The following is a 12,442-nucleotide window of genomic DNA, read 5'->3' as shown; positions in this document are numbered from 1 at the left end:
AACTTATTTATCAAGATAACAAGTTGCTTCTCAATCCTTTTTTTTTTTTAACACAAAGGTTTTATTTCACTTATTTTCTTAATAATAGAGATTATTTTTATAAAAAAAATACTATTTTTAAGATATTAGCTGTAAACATTCAATGTGAATAAAAAAATTAATATTTGAAATAAAATTTCATTTCAAGTGCAGTGACTATATATGAAACAATTATGCAAGAACAATGGAGGTGCTGGCAATAATATATGAAACGAGTATCAGACCAAAAGTTCAAAACAATCTGAAAAATCACATCCACATCCAAACCATTTATTATGTGATAGAAGCAGATCGATAGTTTAGAAATCATGCGACACTGAAAGATGCCAGGCTTAGTTTATACATTCCAGAACCAATTCTTATTTCTTAATAATTAGCTATAAACTCATAAGGTAAGGTCTCGGTTCTAATCTTTGCGAGTCCACAGCCACCATCTAATGCTGCTTGCATGGCTCAAGTTCCATGCTTTGGATATTGATTTACTCACAATGAACTCTATTATAGGGACAGTAAGCCACTTGAAACAACTTCTTCTCCACGCTAATGGGCCTCATGACATTTGAGCAGCTAGAAGTATGCTAGACGCTCCCTCAATTCATGGGTATGAGAAGTATGGGATAGTAAGCTCCCTCATGACATTTGATCGCATTTGATCAGCTTTATCTTCGACTATGTCGAGGGGTGATTCAATTGGGATAAATATAGCAGCCAAACATTCTGGCCGGCAAATTTCCCACTCCAGTGCTTCCCACCAGTGTCTCTCACCCTTGATAGTCTTCAACTTTTTGCTGGACAATTCTCCATGTGAAAAACTCTTGAACTTTGGGCAGTCATAAATGCTCATCCATTCTAACTCTGGTGCAATGCGCAGGCCACCAGATAGATTAGTCAATTCCGGTAAGAAATGAAGTGATATCTTTTTCAACTTTGGAAGTAAATAATCTGATTTTAAGCATTGGAATTTCTGCTCCGCAGGGTTTTCCCAGCGTACTAAGCTTTTTATGGCCGGGCAATCTTCAACTATGAGTTCTTGCAAGTTGCTAAAAACAAGAAGCAACACCCATGTGAAAATGGTAGCCAACTGTGGACACGTACGCAAGTTTAAGGATTTCAAATGTGAAAAACACCTAGTCTGCACTGGCCCCGCCCATATGGTTCTTAAATTTTTCATGTAGTAAATATTTAAGTATTCTAGTGATTCAAGCCCAATTCTAGCTTCTCCAAGGATATCTTTCCCATCTATGATCGCTTGAATCTCATTACATTCCCCTAGTATACAACATTTCAGACGCTTCATATTTTCAATCCCAAATTCAGACAACTTCTTAGCAGTTACATGGCGATCTAGGTGAAATGCTGTTGCATGTCCAAGCACCTTTCTAATTTCTTCTCCAGGGATTCCCTCACCGTATACATATGTTAAGCATCTCCGCCATCGCTTTAGCTCAAATTCAACATCATGGAGGAGTCGAGATATGATCCGTTTGACATGATGACCAACAATAAGTCTGAATTGAAACAATAGATTTCGAGATACTAGTAACTTCGATGTAAGCTTCCATTGCAACATCCCCAGTAGTTCCACCTTCGGAAAGTAGAATTTGAGAAATCTTAGTCTCTCCAAGCAGCAAATTTCTTCCATTACATTTTCCACAATTATGTGCCACTGCTCATCATCTGGATTCACATCTATACATAATTCCTCTAATTTACAGAGAGATGATATGACCCAGCGAGGAATCATTGTTCTGGACTGCTCACTTTTCCTGCCACAATTCATATATCCATAGAATGAGACTTTCAAGCATTTGAGTTTTGTCAAATTTCTAATTTCTCCAGGTAGATCTATAATCTCTGTCCCTTCAAGATCAAGTACCTCAAGATGCTTAAGCTCTCCAACTTTTGGCGATAGCACCATAAAACTCTCACAGTCATTTAAATAGAGTTCTTTGAGGCTGACCAGCCCAAATAGCGACAATGGCAATGACTTGATACCAGTCTTGGACAAGTTGAGGACTTGGAGGGCAGGCATGTATTGAAAAAATGCAGAAGGAATGGTTCGCAATTTGTAGTTTCCTTGTAGGACCAATTTTGAAAGCTTTGGGCATCTTGGGTTCTCAACTAATGTTGACAATTCACTATTCACCAAGTGGACCTCCACATTTCTCTCCCACTCATCATAATTCGGTGGCATTAATTCTACACCACTTTGCTCAATACGCAGTCCAGCTTCTCGCATAGTCACTTGTCTCTCACTCATCGAATGTCCAGATGACCCATGCATCCCTAGAACGAATGGATGTGAGGGAAGCCATTGATTGTGAACTAGAAGAATTAAGAAATTAGAAAGTAAAACAAGCATGAGATACATATAATGTTACAAATTAAAACCCAAACTATTATTGCAATAAAATTCTTCCATCCATGTCAAGAATCATAAGTGTACAAGAACTAATTAATATACATGAACAGGTTACATCAATTTTCCTCTTAACAAATATTGGTGTTTTGCCAATACATCAATTTTCCTCTTAACAAATATTGGTGTTTTGCCAATATATATTGATTCATGCATTGATTTATGTATGAGTGATGCTATATGTGCAAAACAAGTTCACCTCTTCAGCTCTTCCACACCAAAGTCAATTTTATAATCACCTTTTCGTTGTATAAAATTCACAAAAATCTTTTATTTGTAAAGCATTTTCCAAAATGCATAACCATTCTTCTATTCTTCAACAGATGAAGTAGATAAAGAGTTTTTTTAATTCATGGCCAAAGGGCTTCCAAGTTGTGCGCCATTGTAAGTTCATCTGCTCACCGTCAATTTCCCATGTTTGCATCCAACAGGTGTATAAGGTCTCCAAGCTAGGTTAATATATTATAAGGTATTGATATAGGACAAGAAGCAAGACCTTGGGAAGATCCTTGCTAGAGAATAATTAAGAGTTGGGTAAAGGAATTGTTGAGTTTAGTTAGTAGTTTATCATGTATTTTGTTTAATTAGTTAGCATTATGTGTATTTGGGGGCTTGTTTTTAATATTTCTGTATTCTAGGAGTACGTTCGTAATGTAGTGTAGGGTATATCTGTAATTTCATGTGAAGATGATTTCTTATAAATAGTGTGTGAAAACTATGTTGTAGGCAGTTATTGATGAATTTGAATTTGAGAAGTGAACAGAGTTCCCCCTTGTATCTCCTTTCACCCCCCCCCCCCACCCAAATCCTCTTTTTCTCTCCTCAATTTCTTCTAATCTCTCCCATGCCTGCAGAACTTTTATGCTGCCCCTGCATCATTTGGCCTCAGAGCCCAACCACTATGCTGCCCCTGGATCATTTGGCCTCAGAGCCCAACCACGATCACTATACTTCCATTTCAAATCCCCCCATCTTATTCAATATAAGTCTCAAAAGTGCAAAAAAAAGATTAGCGAGGGTTAAACTTATTAACTTTAACTTCTTGAATTTGAATGAAAAAAATTCATATTTATATTTTTCTTCTATTTATTTCTTTCCATTTATAATTATAAATATTTACTTTTTTTTTTTATTACTATTACTTTTTTAACAATTCTTCTTCTTCTTTCTTCTCTGTCCTTTCTCTTTACCCTCTCTTGCCTTCTAAGTCATACTCTGTAATTCTGCCTCTCTATTTTAATCTCTTTGTACTTCTCTATCTCCTCCTCTCCTTCTTCTCTTCTTCTATTTATCCCCAATAATACCCTTAGTTCTCTACTTTTCTCAATTCCCTTGCCTTTCCTGTTTCCTCGTATGATCTCTCTCTTTTCTATTATGATAATTTCTTGCTTTCTTCCTCCTCCCTTCTTCTATCTTCTTTCTTATCTCTTCTTGATTCTATACTTCTACCTCACTCCTATATCTCTCTCAGTCTAATTCCTGGTTCTCTGTTTTGAAATTTTAGTGAAAAAAAAATTGTAGCTCTAAACAATTTCCAAAATCCCAGTCGTGTCCCCAAATCTTTGAACACCACTTTCAAGCAACCTTGCTGCAACACCATCCACATCATCAAAGAAGAGCACTCTGACACCCCTTCCCCTACAATTTCATCACCGTCGGATCACTGGAAAAGCCCCACACACCAGCAGAATGTTGATCAGCGGACGACCCTTCAAAATCCCCAACACCCTATAATTTTCTCATCACACCACCACCACCACTGTACTCCGCTTTCATGGATCCCCCTTTGCTCCGAAAATCATATCCGGAAAGTCACTGCTGGCAACTCGCGCACCCACGTGCCGGCGATGCACATTAGCGTACTTGCCAGAATCATCTGCAACTGCCAAATCACTAGAAATTGATTTCAGCCATGAGAAATTGGTGTTTTCTCCTGAGATTTTTATTTACAGCATGACATTTGGTTCCCAACTTGATACATTTGGTATGATTATTTGCTACGAGAAGTGAGAAATTCTCCCTACCAGCACTAAAAACCAGGTTCTATTGCTGCATCTTGTGAATTTTCAAGGTGAATTTGTTTCATTTCAGCATGACACTTAAGATCAAAGGAGAACTGTAGTTCTTGAAAATTGGGAGTCAAGTTTATGGTATTGCACGACTGGATTGGGTATTGTGGGAAGGTGTGTTAAGAACTTTTGGTGATAATAGTGATATATAGTTGGAGTGTAAATAAGTATAAATCCATAAATATGGTGACAAATTATTTTGCAAAGAAATGCCATTTATAATACCTTAGGCACAATTTCAAGTTTTTCCACACATTTCTCAAGTGTCGAGGAAATGTATGCAATTCATCATTGATAGAAGATGTCCACTGAATGTGGTTCTAGAAATGGAGTCACTCATATTGTAAGAATCTGACTCTGCTGCTGGTAGTGGGGCTGAACTGCAATGAATCAGACAGAGAAGGGAAGAAGGAAATGCAGAACAGGGGGAAGACGAGATGGCAGTGTAATTCTCTAGCTTACTGCTGTGTTTGAATTAGCAAAGTATATATACAGTAAAATAAAAGAATCAAAATCGTTGGAGGCTAACTACAAGAATAAAAGACAGTTATTGCTAACTAATCCCTGTAACAGAATGGAGAAAGAATAAAACAAATTAAATAAATGAAATAAAAACGAGAATTGTGCAGGTACAGTTGTGCGCAGCTGCCTGCACCAGGTTCAGGTTCCTTCATTCTTCAACAGCCCCCCACAAGGTGGAGAGTAGATGTCTTCTACTCCCATCTTGGATAAGCATGAATAAAAGGCCTGGGAACCTAAACTCTTTGTGAGAATGTCTGCCACTTATAACTTGCTTTCCACATGTTCTGCTGAGATACAACCTTCTAGAATCTTGTCTCTAATCAAATGGCAATCTATTTCTATATGCTTTGTCCTCTCATGAAATATGGGATTTGTGGCAATGTGTATAGCTGATTTGTTATCACAGAACAGGGAAGCTGACCGTGAATGAGTAATTTGCAGATCGCTGAGTAGATACCTCAGCCAAGTTAATTCACAACTCACATTTGCCATCGCGCGATACTCTGCCTCTGCAGAAGACCTAGAGACCACACTTTGTTTCTTTGATTTCCAAGACACTAAGGATCTCCCAAGGAATACACAATAGCCTGTCACAGATCTTCTGGTGTCTGGACAAGCCCCCCAATCTGAATCACAAAAACCTCTAAGATGGATTTCTGAGTTCATTGGATAGAACAAACCCCGTCCTGATGATCCTTTGATGAACCGCAGTACCTTGTGGGCTGCCTACAGGTGTGGCACCCTTGGATCCTTCATGAATTGGCTTAGAGTTTGGACTGAGTAAGCTAATTCAGGCCTGGTTATTGTCAGATACAATAATCTACCAATCAATCTTCTATAAAGAGCCGGCTCAGGAAGTAATTCCCCTTCTTCTTTGGACAGTCTCACATTTTGATCCAAGGGAATCCTTGCTGGAGTGGAGCCAATGGTACCTGAGTCTCTTAGAATGTCCAAAGCGTATTTGCGTTGACATAAGTGAATCCCCCTTGCTGTTCTTGCCACTTCAATACCTAGAAAATACTTCAGCTTGCCAAGGTCTTTAATTTTGAATCGATCATCAAGAGACCTCTTCAATTGATCAATTTCATCCGTGTTGTTTCCGGCAATGATTATATCATCTACGTACACAAGAATGGCTGTGAAAAAAGCCCTCAGCTGCCTTTGTGTTCAAGCTGTAATCTGCTTTGGATTGAACATATCCTTGGTGTGTGATGAAATTTGAAAGTTTTGAGTACCATTGACGTGAGGCTTGTTTGAGGCCATACAAACTTTTGTTTAACTTGCATACTTTTCTTCCATTTTCATTAGGATACCTTGGGGGCAATTCCATGTACACCTCCTCCTCCAAGTCCCCATGTAAGAAGGCATTATTGATATCTAATTGCTGTAAGAACCACCCTTTTACTGCTGCAATTGCTAACAGGGTTCTCACAGTAACCATTTTTGCCACTGGGGAGAAGGTTTCATGGTAATCCAACCCCTTCTGCTGTGTGTACCCTTTAGCAACAAGTCTGGCCTTATATCTTTCTATGCTACCATCAGCAAGGAATTTTATTTTGTAGACCCATTTACAGCCTATTGGTTCTTTGTTAGGAGGTAAATCCATAACAATCCAAGTGTCATTGAGTTCAAGGCAGCAATTTCACCCTTCATGGCTTCGACCTAGTTGGATGATGTACTTGCCTCTAGGTAAGTTGTAGGCTCAGTGTGTGAAGTTGTGGAGGTTACGAAAATCTTGTGAGGTGTAGACAATCTATCATAAGATATGGTGGCATTTAAAGGAGAAGGCTTACCTGATGAGATCTGGTCCTTCTGCTTGTCCAAGTTCTGAGATGGGGAAATGAAGGATGACTGCTGACATATGAAATCCTGCAAATGACTGGGTGCTCTCCTTGTCCTGGTCAATTTTCTAGGTAAGTGTGTATGGGTGTTGTTACCAGCTTTTGTTTCTGGTCTGGAGTTGTTTTGGGAACTGATCTGTTCATTGCTTTGAGAATCAGATAATGCAGAAGGCATTTGTTCGACTTCTGGATTGACATGGGGGCTGACAGTGTCTATGGATTGTCTGTGAATGGGCAAAGTAGGAATGGAAATGACATGGTTTTGAGTGAAGCTTAACTCATTTGGACTTGGTGATGAATCGATGCTGCTAAAACTAGCATTAGGATCATTAATTTTATTCATTTTGAATGGAAATTTTTTTTCCATGAAACACGACATTTCGAGAGATGAAGATCTTCTTAGTCTCTAAATCCAAAAGTCTATATCCTTTTACTCCGAAAGGATAACCAATAAAAACAGATTTTCTGGCCCTTGGATCAAATTTTTGTCTTCCATTAACTAAAGTTGTAGCAAAAGCCAAGCACCCAAAAGCCTTTAGATGGTCATAGCTGGGTTTCTTTTTGAACAAAACCTCAAAAGGACTTTTGTGATTTAATAATGGAGATGGAGTTCTGTTAATGAGGTATACAGCCGTAAGGATGCAGTGGTTCCAATATCTCAACGAAATGCCACTTTGAAGTTTTAGGGCTTTTGCAAAATTTAAAATATGTTGATGTTTTCTTTCAACAGTGGCATTTTGTTGAGGTGTCTCCACACATGTCCTTTGGTGCAAAATTCCATGTTTCAGATAAAACTCTTTCATGTCAAACTCACCTCCATTATCACTTCCAATGATTTTTACTTTTGTTTCAAATTGGGTTTCTATCATCACACAAAAATTTGGTAAATTGGTGCTTGCTTCTGATTTCAATTTCAACATATAAACCCAGGTACACCTACTGAAATCATCCACAATAGTCAAAAAATACCTGCAGCCATCATGACTACTTTCATTACATGGACCCCATATGTCACAATGTCACATATGGATGACTACTTTCATCCATCTCGCTCTGATACCATTTAAGAATCTGACTCTGCTGCTGGTAGTGGGGCTGAACTGCAATGAATCAGACAGAGAAGGGAAGAAGGAAATGCAGAACAGGGGGAAGACGAGATGGCAATGTAATTCTCTAGCTTACTGCTGTGTTTGAATTAGCAAAGTATATATACAGTAAAATAAAAGAATCAAAATCGTTGGAGGCTAACTACAAGAATAAAAGACAGTTATTGCTAACTAATCCCTGTAACAGAATGGAGAAAGAATAAAACAAATTAAATAAATGAAATAAAAACGAGAATTGTGCAGGTACAGTTGTGCGCAGCTGCCTGCACCAGGTTCAGGTTCCTTCATTCTCCAACACATATGCAACTTCATCCGGAATCTCACCCAAAGCCTTGTGAGATATCTTGGATTCATAACACTACCGTACATATTTGTGAAAGATGTTTGACTTCTATCCAAGTGAGTAACTATATTGACAATGTTTGGTGTGGGATCATACCTATGAAGATTGGCCATGTACTCCTTGATTCTCCCTGGTTGGATGATTTGGGTATGACTCGATCACATGAGAAAACGGGTCTTCCACTATAATGGTAAGAAGATCATCTTGAAGCCCACATTACCAATCAACCAAAACAAAGAATCTTCCAAAGTTACTCAACTTGAAGACACTACTAGCAAGGCAAGCGAATGTGTTTGAAGACATTCAAAGTCTTACATTCCTGCTGTTAAGACTGTCATCCCCAATGTGTTTATTGATGCCAACTCTCAGTTCAAGTCTATGATGCTACCAAAGGATAGTGGTTTCTTGTATCACTTGAGCACTGGCTTTCAAAGAATGCCAGTTTGCTTTTCACTTATGATCCTCCAGTATTTCAAAATTTGAGGCCAACTTTTTTAAATATATTTTTAAATTAAAAGACTTTTGGGTTTGTGAAAAAGTTTAATCAAAACGTACTTTTTTAAATTAAAAGTATTTTTAATTTCAGTTTTCTTTTAGCAACCTGCACTTTGCATACACACAACACAATGTATATATACGCTGAAAAATAAAGAGATGAGTAAGAGAGACACCGAGATTTTTATGTGATTTGGCTTATCTCCAGCTTACGTCCTCTCCTTAGGCCAATACTACCAAAAGATTCCGCTAGAACACTCCTTTTTCAGAGGAGCAAACCGTTACAAATTCCTCCTTAAGGGTAGAGCCCCCTCTCCAAGCGATACCCCACGCTTGGTCACTCCTTCAATAGGCTAGAGCAACGCCTCTCCAAGCTATATCCCATGCTTGGTACAAGAATCCAACAACCTAGACTCTCAACTCACTACAAGGAAACAAGAAACAATCCTTGTGTACAATAACACTTTCACAAGAGCATATTAGTACAATTTAAAGCACTATATACTTCAGTATTCAAATATCAAAGGAAATAAGATTGAAGCTCAAGAGAATTTATCACCCAGATCTTCTCTAGATGAGAATTAGCAACTCAGAAGCATAGAGATCAGAGAAGATTGATCCAGCACTTCAGAATTCTTAGCAAATTAGTATTGCAAGAGTGAGAGCAAGAGAAAGCTTGGAGATCGCAAGTGTGCTTTCAGCTTTGAAACAAATTTTGAATTTCCTAGTGTGTTTGATTTGCTAAAAGCATGTATTTATAGGCTCTTAAAAGTATTTTTGTGTTGCTCAAGATTACTTGGAGTATTTCTCAAGTTTTCATAAAATTTGCGGCACAAGAAATCTTAGTTTGAATTTTAAAACATTTAATATTTCTAACTGTTAACAGTGTTCGGTAGATTGAAGTGTCGAGTTTAGTCTTCTGAAGTACTTTAAAACATTGAAAAATTTAGTTTGGAAATAGGGTCAGACGACTAGGGTGAAGGGTTCAGTCTTCTGAGTGTGTACTGCCACTTCTGTATTCCAACAGGAAATTTTTGAACAGACTAAACTTATTCTTCAGTCTTCTGAGGAATTTCTTCAGTAGATTGAAGTTAAACTTCAATCCTCTGAGGCAATTCTTTAATCTTCTAGAATTGCACTTCAATCGTCTGGACAGTCACTTTTTTGGTTTTTCAGTTTAGTTTTCAAAAGTTCTTTTTGCTCTCTTACTTTAATTACTTATAAAACTTTTTTCGAGATTTTAAATAAGGTCTCTAAGTCAATAATTAACCCCTAAAAAGTTTCAACATATTTCCATAAGATATTTTAATATGAAGTACTTATAATATTTTTTTAAAGCCTAAAACTCTAAGCTTGAAGTCTTCCATGGTATATTGCTTTGTGCCCTCTTTTGACTTGAGCTTGAGTCAGTTTTAGATTTCTACACACTTTACTCATGTTGATGTTGCTTGAGCTATCTTTGGATCTCTTTAAATACATGCCTTAATATTCTTTAAACTTCATTTGATCATCTTTCTTTGGAGTATAAACTTTCAATGATCCTTGTGAGTACTTGACCTTACATTCACATACTTGAGTCCTGAAATATCATTACTTAACCAAATATGTTAAGTTTCTCTGATTTGTTATCATCAAACAAGATTTTAAGCCTTATAAAGTCAACAATCTTCCCCTTTTTAATGATGACAAATAAGGAGCAAAAAATTGAGTAAGACTTAAAAAGACTGCCCCCTTACAATAAACATCAACTTAACAATATTTGCAATATTAAGATCAATTTCAATATTATGATCATATATCAAAATCACATCATTCAAGATCAAGATCATATCATTCAAGATCAAATAATTTTATAGTTGAACCAATATACATGCTTAGGTATGCAGTATCATGCTCAATTTTTGCCCAAAATTGTTCCCCCTCTTGACATCAATCAAAAAGAGTAAGATATCAAGAAAAACGTATAAATACTAAAGTAATGAGCAACCATAAGCAAAAGTATAGATCTAATGAAGACTTAAAATAAAAACTTTATTTTTATCTTCTCATCATCAGAAACTTCACCATCGTCCAAAGAATTGTCATCTAATATTCGAAAGGCAACGAATAATTAGTTACAAATGAAGCAATTGACTTGTAGTTCATGAAATTGTCAGCAGAGCTACTCAACAATAGAATAAAAGAAAAAAAAAATCCATCTACTTTCATTTTAATTTATTCTTACCTTGTGTAGCATCTGTTGAAGATCCATTAGAATGATGATGCTCACCCTTGTAAGTAGTGAAAGTCGTCCCATCAAGCAAGTGTACTATTCGCTTTTTTGCTCGGCAGTTAGGCCATAATGAACACCCGTAATAGCTACATTTTTTTCCATGATGATTTTTTCTTTTGCCATAGCATCGCCAATGGTAGCCATCATCATGCAAAAACGGTATATTGGATGTTTGCACTAAGAGGGGATTGCTTTCTTCTTGTTTGGATTTTTCTTCTTCTTCTTCTTCATCACGGATCTCGGCATCCGCAGGCAGCATATATGTCTATGTGGGTGTGTGGATGTATATATTAATGGAGTGATTCTTTCCTTATGCTTGCTCTCCCCAGCAATTTCCACTTGCACAATTCAATTGCTTAATTTGTATGTGAACAGGTTAATAAAACTCATTAGTTACGAGAATGATTATATAACCAAAAAAAAAAAAATCAACTTCACGTCATCCCCAATTTTCCAACCAGATGCCGTCTTCCCTCTGCTCGACGGTCAACTTCACCTACCATCTCCAATTTTCCACAAACGCAGAGCCTCCGCCGGTCCAAGTCGTCGGCAGTACAAGCGCAAGTTTGTTTTTCCACACGGCAGGCGCGAGACAGCAAGACGAGGAGCAGTCGCACACAAATGTTTGTGAAATCGGTTAATTACAAGTAGTTATACAAAAAAAATTATATTGTTGATATAAAATAAATAAAAATATAAGTATTTTATGAGTAAGAATTACTATTCCCAATTTTCATTGTGGGAATGTCTCATCCTTTCCTATTACGAAATAATTAAAAATATATAAGAAATAATTATTCCCTTAATTCTCAAATTTAAAATACATTTCATCTTATTCTAAGAAATAACTATACTCTTGAACCAAAATTTCCAAAATCTCTATACCTTCCAAGTTTTATAATTTTCATTTATGAGATTTGAATTTTGAAGTCGTCCATAAATAAATTAATTCCTCACCAACTAAATTCCTCTTCTTTTATTTCTTTGAATTCTACTTCTAAAGATGTCTTTCATTTGTCTTTCCTTCATTTTCCTATATTTTATTCTCTCTATTTGGTTTTGTTTCTCATCGACCAAACATATCCCATCTCTAAATTTCTTTTATTTCCCTTCTTTTCCTTTCTTTTCTCATAAAAATACAAACAAATCCGAGGACTCTTGTTTCTTCACCCATAAATTCATGAAGAAGTAATAAAAATTTTATGGGTTGAGTAATCTTATTTTTTCAATACTCTTGGATTTGAATCTTGAATTTAGATTTGAAGAATTCTTACGATCCCTCATTGCTTAAATATTTTTCGATTGATTTTAGAGTTAAATTTCATACTTTAAAGGT

The 12,442-nt window shown here is 36.7% G+C and overlaps 1 protein-coding gene across 2 annotated transcripts; it reads right to left on the bottom strand.

Annotated features, from left to right (window-relative positions):
• Positions 1–284: 284 nt before the first annotated feature.
• Positions 285–11,733, bottom strand: LOC131163743 (disease resistance protein At4g27190-like). Of its 2 annotated transcripts, none has more exons than XM_058120447.1 (2): positions 11,059–11,733; positions 285–2,364 (listed from the first exon to the last, which is right to left on the bottom strand). In XM_058120447.1, exons 1-2 carry the CDS (start codon positions 11,363–11,365, stop codon positions 635–637), a joined length of 2,037 nt encoding a protein of 678 aa, XP_057976430.1. In that variant the 5' UTR covers positions 11,366–11,733; the 3' UTR covers positions 285–634. The 2 variants fall into 2 exon arrangements, with proteins under 2 accessions (XP_057976430.1, XP_057976431.1); XM_058120448.1 differs by having other exon boundaries at positions 285–2,325; positions 11,059–11,721.
• Between the last annotated feature and the right edge of the window lie 709 nt (positions 11,734–12,442).

The sequence above is a fragment of the Malania oleifera genome, chromosome 9, assembly GCF_029873635.1.
Source record: "Malania oleifera isolate guangnan ecotype guangnan chromosome 9, ASM2987363v1, whole genome shotgun sequence".
NCBI classification, from domain to species: Eukaryota; Viridiplantae; Streptophyta; class Magnoliopsida; order Santalales; family Ximeniaceae; genus Malania; species Malania oleifera.
Note: the sequence above shows the minus strand (reverse complement) of the source record. Positions and strands in the feature narration are given on the sequence as shown.

Coding starts and splice junctions, on each gene's coding strand:
- LOC131163743 (XM_058120447.1), bottom strand. CDS start 11,365: ATGCTGCCTGCGGATGCCGAGATCCGTGATGAAGAAGAAGAAGAAGAA. Junction 2,365..11,058: donor TTCAACAGATGCTACACAAG/GTAAGAATAAAT, acceptor TAATTCTTCTAG/TTCACAATCAATGGCTTCCC.